At 45.9% G+C, this 20529-nt stretch overlaps 2 protein-coding genes across 2 annotated transcripts; one reads left to right on the top strand and one right to left on the bottom strand.

The window, feature by feature from the left end:
- The first annotated feature begins 1281 nt into the window (after nucleotides 1-1281).
- Nucleotides 1282-8154, top strand: PPP4C (protein phosphatase 4 catalytic subunit). The gene is made up of 9 exons (XM_035136253.2): nucleotides 1282-1428; nucleotides 3035-3140; nucleotides 3250-3301; nucleotides 4108-4158; nucleotides 4256-4357; nucleotides 4495-4668; nucleotides 4958-5084; nucleotides 5921-6110; nucleotides 6314-8154. Exons 2-9 carry the CDS (start codon nucleotides 3043-3045, stop codon nucleotides 6441-6443), a joined length of 924 nt encoding a protein of 307 aa, XP_034992144.1. The 5' UTR covers nucleotides 1282-1428; nucleotides 3035-3042; the 3' UTR covers nucleotides 6444-8154.
- Nucleotides 8155-8660: 506 nt separating this feature from the next.
- On the bottom strand, nucleotides 8661-19916 carry TBX6 (T-box transcription factor 6). Its single transcript, XM_035136252.2, has 8 exons — nucleotides 19793-19916; nucleotides 18543-18771; nucleotides 17050-17317; nucleotides 16122-16265; nucleotides 12811-12881; nucleotides 12352-12419; nucleotides 11217-11409; nucleotides 8661-8945 (listed from the first exon to the last, which is right to left on the bottom strand). Exons 1-8 carry the CDS (start codon nucleotides 19914-19916, stop codon nucleotides 8696-8698), a joined length of 1347 nt encoding a protein of 448 aa, XP_034992143.2. The 3' UTR covers nucleotides 8661-8695.
- Between the last annotated feature and the right edge of the window lie 613 nt (nucleotides 19917-20529).

Genomic DNA, 20529 nt, shown 5'->3' with positions numbered 1-20529 from the left:
GGTCTTGAAATATTTCACACTTGAAACTTGGCATAATGAGGGAAATGGCTATTTTGGTGTCATGGACTATATCCTTGGAAAGGGTGGTGGTGTCTTATTTCCCATTCAGCTAGGAAAATGCTCGATTGTCTCAAAGAACAAGTGTTAAGGGATGGAAGGCGCTGACAAACCTCTAGATTCAGCCAGAATAACAATTAACTTCTGCACAAGTGGATTTGATTTTCTCAGAATATATATGTTGGTCCAGTGTTCGGCTGGATGAGGACAGTACACGATGGACACAGAAAATATACAGCAGAAAAGTAATTATGCACATTTCGAAGGTTGTATATAAAAGCTCGAGGACTAAGTAGCTCCCTTAAGGCCGTAGCTCTTCCCCTTCCGCTGAAACCCTATGGATCCACGGAACGCAGCGCTGCACGCCCTGCCTAGACTCTGCTAACTGATAGCCACTCACTCCCTAGGGGCTTCAGACGGAGCTCTTTCCTACAACGTAACAGAGCATTGATGGGCGGTAGGGTTGGGAATCATTCCGCTTTGGGGGTGGGGCACTTTAAAATCGAATAGGCTGTTCTCACTTCCCCACCCGCCCCGCATGGCTCATCACACCCTTCAACTGAGCTCCTCCAAGGCGCGCCCTCAGAAAGTCAGGAGGCGCATCCTCTCCTCCATTTCAGGAGGCTTCCGCCCGTGATACTAGGCCACTTCCAGACCGACATCCTTCTGCCTCAAAGAGATAGAGACAGAGACTTTTTGGACTCCAACTCCCATCAGCCACAGCCGGCAAGGCCGACGGCGACGAATGACGGGGGCTGTAGTCCAGCAGAACCTGAAGTCCCATAACTTAGGTGGCCTCCAGCCACGCTTTCGTTCTCGACCCCCTGGCTACGTGCAAAACACCTTGTGAAGTGCTGTCTAACTAATACAATGTTCATATTTAAAAGGGATGCGCGTCAAGTAAATAATAATTGGGGGTATTATTGGGTTATTGTTCTTATTTTGATTCTATATATTGTGATTTTTTTATGTGAACCGCCCTGAGACCTCCGGGTATAGGGCGGTATAGATTCAATAAATAAAATAAAATAAAATAAAATAAAAAAGGTTCCCCCCCACGATTCCGTCACTTCCGGCGGAGTGTCAGCGGCGCCTTTTAAACCCCAGCATGGCCGGCATACTTTTTCCGCCTGCCTCGCCCTTTTTCGTCACTTCCGATGAGTCAAGGTCCCGCCCCTTCAAAGGGATAGCGGAGAGAAGCCCCGCCTCACCTGTGCCTGTTCTTCGTCCTAGAAGGAAGCGGAAGTGACGTACAGCGCCCAGTAGTTGGTGGGAGAGCCGGAAAGATAGAGGGGGAGGGGCCGGGCCCGGGAGCCGGAGGGAGCCGCGGAGCAGCCGCCACCGTCGCCGCCGCCGCTACCGGGACCCCAGGTAGGCTCCCGGAAGGTGGGGCGTCCTTGTGCGCGGGGGGAGGCGCCCTTTCCTTTGGATCCTGGCCGCGGGTGGGGGCGCCGGGGAAAGTTGGTTGCCATAGAGACAGCAGCCTGTGGGGTCAGGAGGGGGAAGAGGGGAGAGTTGTCACCTGGATGGAGGCTCTGGGCGCTTTTCACAAGCGAGACCGCCAGAGCTTCCTTGGGGAGCGGGGCTGGTGGGGCCCATGAGGAGGAGAAAGCGAGGAGGAGAGAAAGGGGCTTCTCTCCCCTCAAGCTCATGGAGAAGGCAGGCGTCGCTCTGTCTTGGGGGTGCCCAACCTCGTGGAGTGAGGTGTTTTATGTTTTTCCGAAAGGAAGGCTTTTTGGAAAGGGATGGGCGTGGGGTGGAAGGTGGCCCTTCTGAGGGTGCGAAAGAATACAACAAGTAGCAACTTGCTTGATTTCTTTATATGCAAATTTCCCTTTGCCCTTTTAATGGTGAGTTCAGGGGATATGGGATCATTTAACTGCGTGAGGGGGGCAGAGAAACAAATATGGGTGCAATGATGGGAAGATCTTAGAGACATATAGGGTGGTATTGTCATGGTAACAGGAGGTAGTTGGTCATGCTCTTCTGTCTCCTTTCATGTGACTCGTCACTCCTTATCTTAAAAAGTTCTGGGTATCATTGGGCAAAGAGATCAGATAGTGAGGTGGGGACCTGGCTTTTTGAATGAGATGGTTGGGTGGAGGCACCTTCCCATTACTGTTGGATAAGAAAGATGGAGAGGGTGGGAACTTTTTCCTAGGAGATAATCTGCTCACTCTGCTGATGTTGAAAAGAAGTCCTGGGACACAACATAAAGATTTTACCACCCTCTCCCCTTTGATAACAGAAGTGTGTAGAACAATGATCATTGTTTTTTATAACAATGCATTTTTTTACTGCCTTCCAAATTTATATTGCCTTTTCAGTGTATGAGGCACAGTTTGCACAAATCTTTGGAGAAGCTTGAAAGAGAATGCCTCTGATACCAACAGCCTCATATCACAGAGGGTCTGAAAGCATAGTCTCTTTCAGCTCTTTTTAGTAACACACACACACACACACACACACACACACAAATAGCATCCAGCTTGGGTTTAATTCACTTTCTTATTTGTTTGTTAGTGTTACAGTGTGTGACGTTGCCCCCAGTGTTTCTTTACAGGTGCTTCACCGTTTTTGTGGAAAGGGTAGTATAAGGGGTTTACTATATAGATCAGCCTTCCCTAACCTGGTGTCCTCCAGGTGTTTTGGGGTCTTGTCAGCCCCAGCCAACTTGACCAATAGAAATTATAGTCCAGCAAGATTTGGAGAGCACCAGCTTGGGAAAAACAGATATAGATTATAAGTCTCTCCCTTATTGATATTCCTTGTGATCCTTCCTGTTAACTGGACAATAGTAGGAAACAACATAGAGCTGAGGGTCTATTATTTGACTTTTACTCTCATCCTTTTTGATGGAAATATTTTCTGGGTGTATGTGCTCAGTTCTTTTTCCCCATTGTCATCAAAGTTGTATGCCTTGATGTTAAGTGTTTTAATTTTTTTAAAAAGTTGACTGCAATTCTATCCCTACAAGGGGGCAAGATGGCTGAAATCAGTGACCTTGACCGTCAGATAGAGCAGTTGCGGCGCTGTGAGCTCATCAAGGAGAGCGAGGTCAAAGCCCTCTGTGCCAAGGCGAGGTGAGTGTTGCCTGACATCTATAAGAATACCTGTTCTAAGACTGTAAAATGTAGCCAATTATGGTGTAGAGTTTCTGTGTGAGACACATTTCCTTTCCTTTCTCTACAGAGAGATCTTGGTGGAAGAAAGCAACGTCCAGAGAGTAGATTCCCCAGTAACAGTGAGTCTTGTTTTTAAGCAAATGTTCATCAGTGTTTGGGGACTCAAATGCTGGCAGCAATAACACCTGAACTTTTTATTTTATCCTTTAAAAAAAATTGCTGTCACAAGGCATTTTACAAATAAGAAATTGAAGCATGCTGCTGATTTTTAAAAAGACATCCTTTGAAGTAGGTTGAGGGAGGCCAAAGGTGACTTCCAGGACACTATCTGGCCTTCAGAACTATTCCATATGCCATGTTACTGCGTAATATTCTCATGCGCCTTTTCCTCACTTGGAACGTGTGCTTGAACTGTAATCATGTCTCTTTCCTGGATGGAGATTTGGTGCGTGTCTGTGTAGGTGTACAAACCTCTTGAGTTTTGCATGACTGGAATGTAGTCTGTTGTATAAAAGGTACAAGTCACAGCCGTTTCTCCATCCATTTCTGCCTTTGGCCTCATTCCTTACTAGCAGGCAGAAACTGGACACAGGCCAACAAAGGAATGTGAACACGTTTCTCCTCTCCTGCCTTAATGAATGAACAGCAACAGAGGAAAAAGAATATCAAAACACAACACCTGGATTCTTCTGAAAGTTCCAAAGTTCTTCTGAAAAAGAGGAATGACGGAGGGACCACATATTTCCCTGGGGGTGTAGTTTCAAGAATGTTTTTTTTTGCTATTACCAAAAATGCCATGCTCATGCCAATCTAGCTCTTACTGGTGGGCAGAGGGAAGGGCCTTGGCCTTTCAGATACACTGGACTAGGTATGATGGTAGTAATAGCCCCCTTGAGAACATTAAAGAGTTCAATCTTCTTTCCAGGTTTGTGGGGATATCCATGGCCAGTTCTATGACCTTAAAGAGCTCTTCAGGGTGAGTACTGCTCAGCCATCCAATTCCAGTGCCCAACTTCAGCTTTAAAGCACTCCTAGGACAATATATTTACGTGCCCTTTGTTTCTCTCCTGCAGGTGGGTGGTGATGTGCCTGAGACCAACTATCTCTTCATGGGTGACTTTGTCGACCGTGGCTTCTACAGTGTTGAAACATTCTTGCTACTGCTGGCGCTCAAGGTTAGGAATGACCCTTGCCCCCTGATGAATCCAAGGATGCTTTCCTTGTTCTACCTGAATAGAGATGCTGGGAATTCTGGGTTATATAACATTTCCATGTCTGTGGTCTATGCTGGTTTCGTCGTTTTCTCTTACAGGTCCGGTACCCTGACAGGATCACCCTGATCCGTGGCAACCATGAGAGCAGACAGATCACCCAGGTATATGGCTTTTACGATGAGTGCCTGAGGAAATACGGCTCTGTCACCGTTTGGCGCTACTGCACTGAGATCTTTGACTACCTCAGCCTCTCTGCTATCATTGATGGCAAGGTAAGCATGCTGTGTGTGTTTATGATGGTAGGAGTATTTGAGAAAGAGTGTGAGCACACCATCACTGTGTGCAGGGCTTTCCAGAGTACTAGAGGCCCTGTCACTCCTGCAAGGGCCTTACAGCCTAAAAAAACACTTAGGTTTTCTGGTGTGAGAATAGAGTGCAACAGTTAGAATAAAGCAGGAAGACAACAGGATGAGTTTCAATGTGGTGGGTGGGGAGGTGCTGTTTGGCCCTAGAGCTTCTATATGCAGCTTTCCAAATGCACACATTCCTTTTCTGTTGCAGATTTTCTGTGTCCATGGTGGTCTGTCCCCATCCATCCAGACACTGGACCAGATTCGAACAATAGATCGCAAACAGGAGGTTCCTCATGATGGCCCCATGTGTGATCTCCTTTGGTCTGACCCTGAAGGTATATTTGTGTGTGGAGTGGTGTGGTGTGTGCGCACACACATGCATGAAGGAGAAAGGAATCTTTGCGCATTGCATATGGTTAAGATGGTAATGGTATTTGTTCCAGGAAATGTTTAATAGGTTAAACACTATTAGGAGTAGAGCGTGCCAGGAAGAGCAGTGTAGCCTAAGTAGAAGAGTGTTGAGCCTTTAATTCTGGTTTAAAATTGCACTGAAACCCAAAGAGGCGGAGTCTGTTACCAAGAGGTCCCCAGCAACTTTGATCTGACCTTGTACTTCTGTACAAGCTGCTAAAGAGAGATCACAATTGATACGATCTGAGCACTCCGTGGAACGTATTTAATGAATCTGTCCTGTGTTTTTATAGTTCTTTGTGTTGTAAGGGAATGAATAGGGTCTCACTTATTGGAAGGCAGAGGATCCTATAGTTTCTGTGGGTTTAATACCTGATAAACTGCACAGTGAGGAATGTTTGTTTGTTTGTTTGTTTACTTATTTGTTTTAGAGCTTTTATTTGCTGCTTAGTGCAGTAATCCAAAAATCTCTAAAACAAGAACCTTTGAGTCTTTGATCTAAAGAAGATCAGGTATTTTCTGCCCCTATCATTTCATCTCACTCTGGTTCTTTTTAAAAGGGGTTAACTGGTAAAAATGCACATGGAGCAGCCCAAGTGAGGTGGGCTGAGGGCTTTATACGAAATCCTACCTCTTGGCCAATTGCTGATCAGCTTTGTTCTATAAGTTCATCGAGAGCAGATGCCCTTTCCCCTAGTCGATCATGCCTGGTAACTTGGTTTCCTTTGTGTAGTAAGCCAAGCATTTCTGTCCTTTGCAGATACCACAGGCTGGGGGGTGAGCCCACGAGGTGCCGGCTACTTATTCGGCAGTGACGTGGTGGCGCAATTCAACGCGGCGAATGACATCGACATGATCTGTCGAGCGCATCAGCTGGTCATGGAGGGGTACAAGTGGCACTTCAATGAAACAGTTCTTACTGTGTGGTCAGCTCCCAACTACTGCTACCGGTGAGGAGACAGAAGGGACGGGTGTGGAATAGCGGGCAGATATGGCAAGCCTAGCACTGTGTACCATTTGAGCTGTGTGGCATAAAGGAGGGATTGCAGGGTTAGTCTGTGTTGAAGGGTGGTGAGTTATGCCACCTGGAAGGGTGGCATTGATGAAACTGGAGGCATCCCATTGTGACCCTTCTCCTCTGCTCTGCACACAGCTGCGGGAATGTGGCAGCCATCCTGGAACTGGACGAACACCTTCAGAAGGAATTTATTATCTTTGAAGCTGCCCCCCAAGAAACTCGAGGCATCCCGTCTAAGAAGCCTGTTGCGGACTACTTCCTGTGAATGCTTCTTCCATCTCCCCCCCACCCTCCCCTCGTGCGGCTTCTGTTTTCTTGTCCTGGCTGGGGTGGGCAGCCTCTTTGAAGTTTGGCAGGGTTCAGGTCTCTTCCTCTCCCCCCCCCCCAACTCCATTCCCCTTGCCCAATAAACCCTCAGTTCTGGACCCCTTAGACTGAAATGGCCATCTTTTTCCACACTACTGAATTCCAGCCAATTGCTTTATAGTCTTTTCAGGGCTGCCCTAGTTTTTATTTTCCGCCCGAAACACATTTTTGGGACCTCTGGTCATCGAAAAACCTAGAACTCTGCTGATCTCAGATCACTCCAGGCGAAACGGGGGGGACAAAGGTCAACCCAGAAATGGAGAGAAGCTGTAGATCTTCAGAGTTCTATGGTTTCCTAGGGGCGCAGCTGACAGGCTCCCAGCCTAGTTCTCTAGCTCATCTGCAGTGCTTCTCTATTCTCTAGAAGGACTGGAAACTATTTATAGAGGATGTATCAGATGGAGAGAACTGGACTTGGAAATAAAGAGGAAACCAGTGACCAAAGAATATCTGCAACTGTTAGGAGGATGAAGTATCTGGACTAGTTCTCTGCTTCTACGTCACTTAGGTGCTTCCTGGTTTAACTCTTTTTTAAAGAAATTTTTTTAAAAAAACTTTTTGGTCAGCTGATCTTAGAACTCTGGTTTTGGTGCCATTCCATAGCATTTAAGCAGAGAATAGGAAGTGCTTCAAACCTTGCTGTGTCTGGTTGCTGGAAGACCTATAACCCTGGTTTCTTCGCACTTCGATGTATAGTCTGCTTGAACTACATGGAATAGATGAACATAGACTGGGAAGTGGTTCCTCTGTGTGCTGCCATATCTCATTCCCACTTTCCTCTTAACATTTATTGGCCACTGGAAGGTTAAACTGTCCCTACCCTTTTGCAGCAGAAAGTCCAGACTTTGCAAAAAAAATAAATAAAATTAAAATAAAGTATACTTTCTGGTCACTGGAGGATGCAAATGCTATGAAATCCATTTAATTTTTTGTGGTGGATTTATTAAATGTATTATTGGCAAATCTATATCCTGTTTATCCCCCTCCCTGCCGCTACTTCTCCTTGAGTGGGGAGACTGGGACCATATCACGCTAGTTAATTTGACCAATGGGGCGTGTTCTCTGTCTCTCTCCATCCCTCCATATCCTACCCCCTGTGGGGTTGGTGTATCCAAATCCCACCCACCACAGGGTCAAAACCTCCCACCCCCTTCCCTTTATTCCTATGAAGGAATACTCGCATTCAATCCAGATATCTACTTAGAGTTAGAAGGGGAGGGTGGAACTTCCTGCCACTTTTCTTATGTCTAGGAGTGCTTTCCCCTCCGATGATCTGTCTCTTGCTCTAATTTTATTTTGTTTTCATTTTGGGTTTTTTCCTATTTACAACTTTTAGATAAAAAAATTCTAATAAAACTAAAAAAAAATCGACATTTTGTACATTGCATATTTCTGTGGCCATATGCTTTGTGAGCAGGGTGCATGTTGAATGCTGCCAGATCCTGGGCAGAACTATCTGTGTAGGTGTCCTCCTTGTCATTCCTTACCTCCCAAACCTGCTTGGCTCCTGCGAAGAGTGGAGGATGAGCTGAGCTCCATACGTTCACTGTTGGGGGGAGTGTTTCCATTTCCTTTATTGTGTTGAAGCTGACAGAATAAAGGGCCTAGCAATCTTCACGGCCTTCAATCATGCCACAGGTGGAATCTCTGTCTACCGCAGAACTTGTTATCTAATATATTATACTACTACTTCCTACATTTTTTACAAAGGAGTTTCTCGCTTACTTGATGGTGCTGCTTCTCGAGGCACATTGGTGCTACACACACTCATCAATACTTCCTGCCCCAAAACTCTGTGCTCTACAACTGAGAACTGCCCCGAATTATTTAACCTGTTTTGGTGAGATATCTTAAAGGATCTGCAGAAGCCTTCTGACGTATAACTTAAAACCAGTCAAGCTGTCTGGCAGAGCAGAAATCTAGGCTGGAATTTCAGAATTCTAGCTTGCTTAAATATGTCAGGGAAGAAAACAGAACGTACACCCATGTTATGACCTTAAAAATGTTTAATTATAAGACAAGCAGGATACAGACAAGTTTACCCTTCCCAACATCGACAGTAATAAAGGAACAGGGAAAGCCATGAAATCTAGCAGGGGAAACAGAATACCTAGAAGACAGGAATTCCAGGGTTTGTGAGAGGAGCAAGAGTTAGAGCATAGGTGGCTGAGAGCCAGGATAGCCAGAGGGGGGCCCATAGACGCGAGGTGGAGGCGGGTAGGGTGTGAAGCTGAATTTGAAGGGGGGAAAGGAGGAGGTATCGGGGGGTTCTGTTCCCCCAAGGAAAGGAATAATATCCAGCCCATTCCAACTCGCCGGGAGCATAGGTCTGAAATCTGATTGCTCAGGAGGTGACTTGGTAGTTGGGGATGATGGAGGAGCTGCCATTTCTTGACTTGGGCTGTGGAGGAAAAATGAGGGGTAAGTCAAACTGATAAAAGTGCAGGTGGCCCCCCTGTAAGTGGCTCGACATGACCAACCTTCCAAGTGCATGTATCTGCCCAACTACGCCTTCCTACAGACAGCTATAGTTTTTCTGTATGCTACTTGTTCTAGCTTCCCCATAGATAATGCTACAGCCCTGAATGTCTTTTCTGCATCCTTGCCTTGCATATTCCTCATAAACGTCATATTGTGCAGGATGTTGGCCACAGTAATCAGTACATGGTTAATTCTGGTTCTACCACAGAATGGCCTGGGTAAGGGCCAAACACCTTTCTCAGAGATTTCTGCACTGGGTTGGGTTCAAGAGTAAGATGGAGTGATGAAGGATGCTTAGCGTTCAAATCTTGTGAATAATCAGAGACTCCGCCATTGCATGCAGCTGGTGACAATTTGTGGCTGCTCTCTGTTACGGATCAAGCACTAGCATAAGAAGTAAAGTGATGTTTACTCACTAAAGGCTGAAGGTTATCTATTTGTGTAGGTTTTTAAGAGACTGCTCCAGTGGCTTTTTTCATCATGGGCATGACCCTTGCTTTGTAACTTGCTTTACAACTGTGAGTAGGGAAGTTGTAGTAGACCATAGCATATGGAGAGCACCATGTTGGCTAATGTTTATCTAGAGCAGGGGTTCCCAACAAAATTTTCTCGAGGACCCCTCATCGAGCCGCTATTGTGACAAGGACCCCCATTAATTCCTAATCCTAAAATTAAAAAGTGAGAGCCAAATTAAGAGTCTTTTTATATTTTATATTTATACGTTTTTTACAGTTACAACAGAGTACTCCATCAGTATACAGTTAGTTTTAATTTTAAGTTCTTAATGAGATGAGTTAAATCTGTCCTTTGAGTCCATTATTTCTGAAATATTAGGTTCCAAACTTGAAACTTTCACTCTGAAATCTGACTGCATGTCAAGCCGATTCCTATATTTGTTTTTCATGAAACACATGGAAGAAAATGCTTGCTCACACCGATATGTGGTTGCAAATGGAAGGATCTTTTTCATTGCCTTATCTCTAAGTTTCTTGTAGTCCTTGTGGCATACAGCAGAACTACTGCCTCTATCTAATTCTAGTTTTGTGCTAGACTCTGCTCATGCAGGAAGCGGCCAAAACAAAAAATCTGTTATCATACGAAATATATTTAATATATTTTTTATTCTAATAGGATCTTGAGGATCCCTCTGGCATAGCTCGCGGACCCCTGGGGGTCCCCGGACCACCTTTTGGGAACCACTGATCTAGAGCACAGCGCAGTCTTTGCCAGGTGCATCTGCAGCAATTCTCAAAGTAAAATTTGGACAATGGGCACATAGAATCATAGAATTGTTGAGTTGGAAGGGACCACAAGGGCCATTTGGTCCAACCCTCTGCAATTCAGGAATCTTTTATCTAACAGTGGGCTCAAACCCCCAACCCTGAGAATAAGAGTCTCGTGCTCTACTGACTTGTTTTCAATGCCACGATGTACCTGTAGATAATTCCAGTTACAGTGGTACCTTGGTTCACGAACTTAATCCGTTCCAGAAGTCCGTTTATGCCATAAAAAGGAAAAAGTACCCATTGCCAAGTGGGGTTTTTTTGTTTTTGTTTTTGTTCCCTCTGGCAAAGATTATTCAACGTATTAGGCGTGGCAAGAAATCAGAGCACTTCAAATTATTGCCTGGGTATCTTAAATGCTGTGAGGGTGCTTTCAAATCAGCCCTACCTTTCTAAAAATGTTTATACCTGTTTATACCCTAGGTAAAGGGACCCCTGACCATTAGGTCCAGTCGTGACCGACTCTGGGGTTGCGCGCTCATCTCACATTATTGGCCGAGGGAGCCGGCGTACAGCTTCCAGGTCATGTGGCCAGCATGACAAAGCCGCTTCTGGCAAACCAGAGCAGCACATGGAAACGCCGTTTACCTTCCCGCTGTAGCGGTACCTATTTATCTACTTGCACTTGGATGTGCTTTCGAACTGCTAGGTTGGCAGGAACTGGGACCAAGCAACGGGAGCTCACCCCGTCACAGGGATTCGAACCGCCGACCTTCTGATCAGCAAGCCCTAGGCTCAATGGTTTAACCACAGCGCCACCTAGGACAGGGTTTATTCAGCTGCCAAATGAAACATGAACACCTGGGGGGTGATTCAGATCACCCAGGGAAGCTCCACACTTATTTTACAAAGGCAGAAGTTTGGCAACACAGCTCTAGAACTCAGGGAATGTTGCATGGCTAGCTCACCTGCCATAGGGTGACGGTGCCCCCCGCAAACCATGGAAGGCAGCTGGGTGCTGGACATAAGCCTCTGCTCCGCTGGGATTGATCCCTGCAGGGGGGTAGAAGGAGCAAGAAGGGTGTGGAAGCGCAGGTGGTTGCTGTTGCTCCATAGGTGTCTCCTCTGTCAAGGTGGAGTCGCAGGGGCCTTTCTTGCTCTCTAGGTGGAGGCAAAGTGCAGGTAGGGGAGGAAAAGCAGGCAGAAGGTTATATAATGGGAAAGGGGAATAATAAAACAGGACTTGTATGGCTTTAGAAAGCATGTAAATGTGGCATAGGAGGGAGTGAACCTCTAGGGATGCATGCAACTTTTTTAAAAAAATTCCAAATAACAGGTTCTCTGGAATGTCTGAAATAAAGAGGGAATTCATTATAGTACCTGGGGTTGTGACCTTTTCAGGTAAGGGCCCTCTAGCAAGTTTGTGCTATCAGGGCAGAGCAGGGTGTGGTTGTAATTGTGGGCAAAGACAGTTCAGAGGAGGCAAGAAGAAGAAGAAGAGTTTGGATTTGATATCCCGCTTTATCACTACCCGAAGGAGTCTCAAAGCGGCTAACATTCTCCTTTCCCTTCCTCCCCCACAACAAACACTCTGTGAGGTGAGTGGGGCTGAGAGACTTCAGAGAAGTGTGACTAGCCCAAGGTCACCCAGCAGCTGCATGTGGAGGAGCGGAGACATGAACCCGGTTCCCCAGATTACGAGTCTACCGCTCTTAACCACTACACCACACTGGCAAAAATATGAAACAGCAGGTATAATTTAATGAGTTATACTGGACCTGGGGTGAGGGAAGTGATGGGATGTTGTGGTGGGGGTAGCAAAAGACAAGCAGTGAAAGGAAGCAAAAGGTGGCCATTGCATGTGGCATTGTAAGAAATGGATATACATAGGGCAGTGAGTAGCTACCGAGAGTTAAGGATGGTGAGGAGGCCCACAGAGTATCCACTTAAATAATCCTCACTTTGTTTAATGATGTCTGGAGAGAAATGTTGTGTTTTGCTTTTAAACAAAGCAAATGTGTTCCCATTGTCTGGAAGGAGACGGAGACCGGACAATGTCTTATGAAGCTAAGCGACAGAATAAGGTATGTTTGTTTCTCTTACCATTTTCCCCCATGTTGGCTTCACATTCATTTGCCTTCATTTTCCTCTTGATTCGGGCCTCGCGCTCCCTAAATTTTGTAAGGGGGACCATAATAAGATGTGGAAAAGCAATGGTGGAAGCCAGGGGCAGACTTTAATAATATGGTACCCTGAGCAAGGACAAAATCCCCCCTTCTTCTAATATTTTTTATTTTCTCAATAATTCCTTTTGGTATGATTGCTTTTTTAATGGATCGTCTCAGTAGGCACCTGTATAAACTGAGTACGGTAGTAGTTATAAGCCCATTTATCTTGGCGCCCTGTGGGTCTCCAGCCCAGTGAACTATTTCTCCAGTGAGGACAAGCCCCCCATGTCAGTGGCAAACATTTTGGGAAAGGAATCACTGCTGCCAGCTAATGTGAGGGCTGAAGCAGCTCCTCTCTATGGCATTGACATCTTTCCTGATCAGGTCAGCTCACCTTTTGCTGTTCATGCCATTCTCCCGGAAGCCCTTTGCAAAAGGGTTGCTCTCTATCTTCATCTGAGTGATCTGGGAGGGGAGGAAACAGGAAAATGTTAGGTAGGCGATTGAAAGGGTATGATTAGATGTATACACACATATATTTTTATGTGTTCTGAGATTCGGTTTAGCATGCGAGCACAGATATATGACCAGTCTTTCCACTTTTGTATTATGTTTTCAAAAATGATAGAATACTGGCAGATGTTTTTAATTTGCTGACAGCGTATTCAAGTTTCAGAACCTAGAGCAAAACCTAGAGCAAAATTTCTAAGCATTTGCGCAATATAAGCCATACCCCGAAAATAAGACATAGTGATAGGCACAGTTCTGGAGGGCGCCAAGGAAGAGGTGAGGCTGGACGCGTAATAAAAATAAGACATCCCCTGAAAAGAAGACATATTGTGTCTTCTTGAGGAAAAATAAATATAAGACAGTGTCTTATTTTCGTGGAAACATGGTAGTTCTTACCTAGATGTGAGCTGATTGCTGTGTTGCTGTTTTTCCCCATGTTTGGGGCTGTGTGTGTGTGTGTGTGTGTGTGTGTGTGTGTGTGTGTACACACACACAGTGCTTTTTTTCTTGGGGAATGCAGGGGTATGCATACAAACATTTTGTGAATCTAAGCTTGGCCTCATTGAGGGGCAGTATTTCAATATGAGAATATGAGTAGGAAAATGAGAGTACCCCTAAACATTTTGAAAGAAGCGCTCTCTCTCTCTCTCTCTCTCTCTCTCTCTCTCTCTCTCTCTCTCTCTCTCTCTCTCTCTCTCTCTCTGTGTGTGTGTGTGTGTGTGTGTGTGTGTGTATCTCTACATCTACTTATCTATCTATCTATCTATCTATCTATCTATCTATCTATCTATCTATCTATCTATCTATCTATCATCTATCTATCTGTTCAAAGTGGGTATGTGTGCAAAATAGCTTTTAACCAATCTGGTGCTCTCCAGAAGTATTGGGCTACAACTCCCATCAACCCAGGCCGGCACATAATGGGAGGAATGAGATAGAAGAACTATTTTAAGACCGGAGGAGGGATATAGAGTGCAATAGCTATTGTAGAGCCTGTGTGAGAGTAGAGGAATTGCACTGAATAATAGTTTTGTTAAGGGATATTAAGGTCCAAATAAATGGTTAAATAACAGAGAAGCTGAGCAGGGGTGGGGGTGGGGTATATTTTAGGGCAGAAACGTAAGAAGGAATATCGTAAAACATGGAAAGACTCCATGAGTAGAGGGAAGGCTATTTTGGGTGAGAGGTATGAAGAGCTATTCAAAAGTGGAAAGAAACACAGGAATGGAGTGATAAATAAGGGTGCATAGGGGAGATACAAAATGATGAGGGCTGCGCAGAGGTGGAAGGGAACCATTCAGCATGAGGTGAAAGGTTGTGGAGTGAAGGGATATGGCCAGGAGGAGAAATGTGATTTAGAGGTGGAAGAATCCTGAGGAGAAGCCATTGTGTTCTAGCTGTAATGGCATCAATAGATGAGGGTGGGCAAGTGAAGAAGGGAGGCCTCAGGCCTGAGTTTTATGGAGGTGGACAAGTAGGGGAAGAGAGCTTCATAGGAAGGTGGAGGGCGTCAGCAGCCCCAGATTTCATGGAGGTACCCTACGTCTTATTTTCGGAGAAACAGGGTAAGTGAAATGTAAGGTTTGCCCCATGTCATAGAGATGCAAAAATAAGTGCGGGGAAATAGACTTTTGCAGCACTATTTACAGTAAAAGGAAAAGCGTCTATGTATGGAACAGTAGTGGGTAGAGTACTGATAGCGAGAAATTGGAAGAACAAAGTAACACCAAGCATAACAGACTGGCAAGCCCTAATGGTAGAATATATGCAATTGGCAAAAACAACAGGTAGAATAAAAGGTCAAATAATGAAACGAAAAGTCAATAAGGAATGGGAAATTTTTGAAGAATATTTGAAAAATAACAAATTAAAGGAAACCCCGCTGGCAGAATTAGACTGTACCTTGTAAAATAAATTGTTAGATTTATGTTGGAATTAAGATAAATAATACATATACAACTGTGCAAAAATATAAAGGGAATAGATTAAAAAACAGCAAGTTTAATTGGAAGTCTGTTCAGATTCTGGCGAAGAAAGTGAAACGGCGAAAGTAATAGAACAATGTGTTTTTAAGATTAGTGTGGGCTTATTTATGTGTTATGTGTTGTGTGTTTAGATGGGGGGAACCTATGTAGGTATGTATGAGTTAGTTAAGTGTTAGAGTGATGTGATTTTTGTGTCTGTAAATGTGAAGTTGCAAAGATGTTTGTCAATTTAATAGTTTATCGATTGTTGTTCTGTTCGTTTCTTTTCTTTTCTTTGTTTTTAAATAAAAAAGCTATATATTTTAAAAAATAAAATAATAAATAAATAAAAGGAAAAGTGTCAGAGCTGTCTTAGTCAAAGGATGCCGTTAAACGTGAGGGGGCAAAGGGATATGGCCAGAGAAAAGGAAAACAGGCCAATTTAGCGACGTAGAAAAGCTCAGGGAAGGGCAGTGGAGTTCTAAAATGTGCCATGTTGGAATGGTTTTTTAGTTTGCTGTGATTTTTCCCTGCTGTATTGATAGTGAGTCGCATGAGATTAAATTGAAAGTGAGGTCACCTCGTCTGCCTCTCTAGACGTGGGGTTTGGCCACTACTTAGAAGTGAGAGGGTGTGTGTGTGTGTCCCTTGTGAAAAATGGAGGCGTCTTCTTGCTACACTTGTTTGCTATCCTTCCGCAATATAGCGGTGGTGGTTCTGGAATACGTTGATGGTTTAATATTTGTGCCAATTCCAGAGTGTCTCTAAGGAAATGGGCATTGGAAGGCTGCTGTTTCTGGAGCTTGGTGAAAAGAACGGGCGCGACAAATAATATGGAGCGGAGCGCTGGTCGCACAGAAAGCCAGACTGACTTTCTGGGGAGGGTCTGCCGTGCTATTTCTCTAAAATGAAGCTGTCTCTCACATTTGTGCTGCTATTCTAAACACATTTCCTCTGAAGTCCTTTAGAATTTGATGGAGTTGATGTTTGCATGAGAATTCTCAGGACTGCTGCCTTATTTTAATGGCTAGTTTATGATTTGATTATCATTTGCTGATGAAAAAAAAGTGCCTTTCCTTCAGGGATAAGCAATGGGGGCAGGCAGCAGAGGGGGGGGGGGAATGGATAAATCATTTGTCGCAAGGGGACACATCCCTGCTTCCTGCCACCAATGGGAAAGGGGCCTTTTAGAAGCAAATATTAAATTTGTAACAGTGGCCTTGTTTCTCACCTGTGGGTTCTGGTAGGCCGTGACAGTCAGAAACTGGGTCTCGGGAAAGGTGAAGGAAGCGCAGCCACTGCCTGCCCCACGGCGTCCTCCAGCTCCAACCACATGTATCCTCGGCTGGTAACGGTGCATGGAGTGAACAATCAGCTGAGAAGGGGGTGCAAGAGCCAGAGGTGAGTCATATTATTTGTTTACTTGTCCAAACAGTTTTCCCTACCATATTTCATTTTTTAATGCAAACAGATATTTTAGCTCCCGTTGTAGTCAGGGCCAGTGTAAATTCTGTGAATCTGCCCGAAGCACAGGCTTTTTTATGTTAACTTGCAGGATTGAGAATATCTGTTTTATCGTACATTAAGAAGGAGAGCAAGATTCTAGTCCTCATGGCTACATAATGAGGCTTCAGTCCCTCGTGAAATCACATGGACTGAGTAGACTTCTAATGATCCGGATATGGGGCTTCAAGGAGCTGCATAGTTACTAGCCCTTTCTCATGAATGATGGGAGCAAAATAAATAATGCACAGAATCATAGAATTGTAGAGTTGGAAGGGACCCTGAGGGTCATCTAGTCCGACCCCCTGTCATTCTGGAATCTCAACTACAGCATACGTGAGAGAGAAAGCAACATATCTACATGTGTTTAGTTTATTTAATTTGCAGACGATGTAGAATTTCAGAACGCTGGAGGAGATTTTATTTTAAGCACAAATTGTACAAAACCATGGGTATGCCTCTTTGCTATATAACCCATAGCCACGATCCATTATTGTTATCAATCTGAACTGCCCAATATCTGTTAGTGCCATTCTTTTAACCCATTTTTCCCTTGAGGCGCACAGAGCATTCCCTACAGCTACATTCCTTTCCACTTAATATCCTATGGTTCCATATAGCCTCATGCCCAAAGTGCCCTTTCCCCCTGGCCATACATGTCCATGGGGATCCAGTGTGTTGTTGGTGAGCTTGAGCCGGTGGAAGGATACAGGCTGGCGCATCCAGTGGGCGCCGGATGCAGGCGAGTCGGGGTGGATGTAGACCCTGTCTGGCGGGGGAAGTTCGGCCTTGCCACTGGCATCCCACCGCTTGCCATGCCATTTGTACCGGGAGCTGCCCACCGGGACCACATCCACTAGCAGCAGGTACTTGGCTTCAGGATCCAGTCCTGTTACTGAAACTTTCAGCTGTGGAAACATCCGCCTGCAAAGTTGATTAAAAATGTGGGTTAGAATATTTTAATTGGGCGGGTTGTGGGGGGGGGGAGAATAGGACCACCACTTACTCCTGCTGCTGCCACCACCCTCAGCAGTAGTTGGCACAAATTATTATTTTTTTTCATTTTTGAAGCTGACAAATTCAGAAAACTAAAAGAGCAGGGTGAGTGATCCTGCTATACTGGACATCTATGTACAGGGAAAAGCGAAGAAGATTAAAAGTTCTTGGTGATATACATCCCATCTCAGTACTAAGCTCCATAGAACACAGTGGAAACTTCCTAAAAATTGTTCAAGTGTGCATATATATGCTATCTGACATGGAGGTTCCATTAGCTGCAGATAGCTGTATTCTCTGTGCGTGTGTCTAAGTGTCTAATCTTTCCAAAGTCAGCTAGTGATCATCATCACATCATGTGGCGTTGAATCCCATGGATTAATCCTCAGTAATGTGAGGAAGTTATTTCGTCTTTTGTGTGCTTTGAATGTACTGTCAATCATTTCATTTCTATGACATTTCTCCCCCCCCCCCCCTAGGATCTAGTATGGAACTTACAGGAGGGGATGAAGGAAATAGAGAGCTATGTTTATCAGCCTCTAATCTTCCTTGATTCTGAGTTTCTTGAACAGTGCTGTAATTTCTAAGGAGAAAGGGGATATGTGGGCTAAACCACTGAGCCTAGGGCTTGCTGATCAGAAGGTCGGCGGTTCGAATCCCTGTGACGGGGTGAGCTCCCGTTGCTTGGTCCCAGCTCCTGCCAACCTAGCAGTTCGAAAGCACATCAAAATGCAAGTAGATAAATAGGTACCACTGCAGCGGAAAGGTAAACAGCATTTCCATGTGCTGCTCTGGTTCGCCAGAAGAGGCTTTGTCATGCTGGCCACATGACCTGGAAGCTATACGCCGGCTCCCTTGGCCAATAATGCGAGATGAGCGCACAACCCCAGAGTCGCTCACGACTGGACCTAATGGTCAGGGGTCCCTTTACCTTTTAATCTCCCTTGATTCTGAGTTTCTTGAACAGTACTGTAATTTCTAAGGAGAAAGGGGATATGCACTGGCTCTGATTACTCAGGACTGGGGAAGATGTAATCTGCGTTGGTTCAGAAGCATTGGTTCTGCATGTGGCTGGGGAATCTCTAGCACTGGGACAGGGTTCTGGAGCTCAAGGTCCACTTTTTTCTCTTTTACCTCCTGCTTGGCATCTCACCTGCCTGCCTTGGTGATGATCATCTCTGTACCAATCCCACTGAAACGCTTCCAAAGTTCTCCGTTCTCCAGGCTCATCCGTACTCCGGGGGGTAGACGTGTAGTTGGTGGGGGGCCTGATGGGAGAGGCTGCCCTGTCCCATAAGGGAGGCCAGGAGCAGATGGCAGGAGGCGCCCTGGGGGTTCCAACCCAGGGAAAAAGCTATCCAGCTTAGGGGCAGCATCAAGGTCTGATGGCAGGGAAGAGAAGTGAAGGGAACAAGTCAGAAAAGAGGGCTGACGGAGCTGAGAGATATTGGTTGAGCGGGGGGGGGGGGAGAAAGACAGGGGCTTGCAGGCAAGACGGAGGGGCTTCATCCCAGGAATTTGTCACCCTCCTGCTGGTTTCCGCCTGCTTGCTCCCCCCTCACATCTCCCCCGACCAGTTGGTCTTGGGTGCTAAAAGTCCAGCTGATGTGGGGAGCAGGAAGCAAGCCATGGGATTTATGTGAATTTTGCATTTCTTCTGTCCCAGCCTGCCCTCCCACTGGCCTGTTTAAACCCACAAATGCTTTCTTCTTTTCTGGGTACTGCTGAGCCCTACTCATGCCCCTCCTCTGGGTGCCTGCTGTCAGCCTTCCTCTTGTCCCCCCCCCCCTTCAGATTCTAAGTCCTTCTTTTCTCCTGGAGCATAAAGCAACTCTGGCCTCCAAATCCCTTTGCCCCATCCAACCATCTCTGAGAATTCAGTAGTCTTGGTTCCCACCCAGTCCAACATTCTGTTCTAGCCCACTTCTCTCCTGCCAAGCACAGAAGTCCTGGGTTGCAGGCTTCCCCCTCCCCTTTCTCTAAACCACTCTCCCTCCCAAAGAACATGGAAGTCCTCCTTGTTATAGTTCCATCTGCCCTAATCTCTTAACTCGTTGCAACTCCACCCCACCCTCATTCTAAAGAATCCCGCAAACTGTGGCTCTCATAAATTTCTGTTCTTTTATCCCACCCTTCTTCCAAGGAGTCCAGGGAAGCACACATGGTCTTCTAACTCAACAACCATGTAAGGTGCCCTAGGTTACATTAGAATGGGAAATGGTGACTGGCCCAGCATCAAGCCAGTGTCTGAAATGAGGATGCACTTCAGCTCAGCCAGCATTTTTGGCATGTGATTGCTCCCCTACTCACCCTTGTTATCTTATGTTGGCTTTTCATTTCCCTCCCCCCCTCCCCCTCTCCCACCACCACCACCTTCCCCACCACCATACCCCAATTTCTCACCTGGATATCTGAAGGCTTCATATTGAGGTGCCTGACCCTGGGGATACCCAGCCCCGGGAGGTGGGGGAGGTCGCAGAGGATAGGAGCCCCCATACTGTGAGAACATCTCTGTGGGGTGATACATGGGGTGCTGCAGGAAGCCTTGGAGCCAGGACTTCAGGGTTCTCTGGGAAAGGAGTGAGGATCTAGTGGATTAGAACAGGTGAGACTGGAAGCCAGGGCTCCTGCTTTCTCTGGGTAAGAAGGAAGGAAGGTCTAGAGGGTTAGAGGGATGGTACAAGTCGTAAGGGGACCTCTGGGGGAGTGGGATGCAGAGTAAGAGCCTGGAAGGAAGGGAGGCTGTTCTGCTAGAGCAGGTTGAGGGGCTGGGAGCCAGCTTCCCCCAGTTCTGTCTCGGGAGGCAAGTCTGGGATGCATCCACCCTGCAGATCCTCTCTCTCCCTGAGGAGCCCCTGGCTGGGGCTGTATTTATGATTCTGCTAAGACCCTTTGAAGTGAGACCCCAAATGGCACATTCACACCTCAAGAGGGGAGGGGTTTGGGGCTTAAGGCAGGGGAACAAGGGAGAGAAGTAGCAGGGACATATATATTCTCTGTCGCAGGATGTCCCATCCTTACACACCTCCTAGCTATTTCTGTCAACATTGCTCTATTTTATCCCACTTCCTCCTTCCCTGCTATTTCATCTCTGGCCTGTGTGCTGTCATACAAGATGTGTGCAGAATCCACCCCCCCTC

This window comes from Zootoca vivipara, chromosome 13 (assembly GCF_963506605.1).
Source record: "Zootoca vivipara chromosome 13, rZooViv1.1, whole genome shotgun sequence".
Classification (NCBI taxonomy): domain Eukaryota; kingdom Metazoa; phylum Chordata; class Lepidosauria; order Squamata; family Lacertidae; genus Zootoca; species Zootoca vivipara.
The sequence above is the reverse complement of the archived record's forward strand: the minus strand, read 5'-3'. Positions and strand labels throughout refer to the sequence as shown.

Coding starts and splice junctions, on each gene's coding strand:
- PPP4C (XM_035136253.2), top strand. CDS start 3,043: ATGGCTGAAATCAGTGACCTTGACCGTCAGATAGAGCAGTTGCGGCGC. Junction 4,358..4,494: donor TGCTACTGCTGGCGCTCAAG/GTTAGGAATGAC, acceptor TTTCTCTTACAG/GTCCGGTACCCTGACAGGAT. Junction 5,085..5,920: donor CCTTTGGTCTGACCCTGAAG/GTATATTTGTGT, acceptor TGTCCTTTGCAG/ATACCACAGGCTGGGGGGTG.
- TBX6 (XM_035136252.2), bottom strand. CDS start 19,916: ATGTATCACCCCACAGAGATGTTCTCACAGTATGGGGGCTCCTATCCT. Junction 17,318..18,542: donor ATCATCACCAAGGCAGGCAG/GTGAGATGCCAA, acceptor TCAACTTTGCAG/GCGGATGTTTCCACAGCTGA. Junction 12,420..12,810: donor AATGGCATGAACAGCAAAAG/GTGAGCTGACCT, acceptor TACAAAATTTAG/GGAGCGCGAGGCCCGAATCA.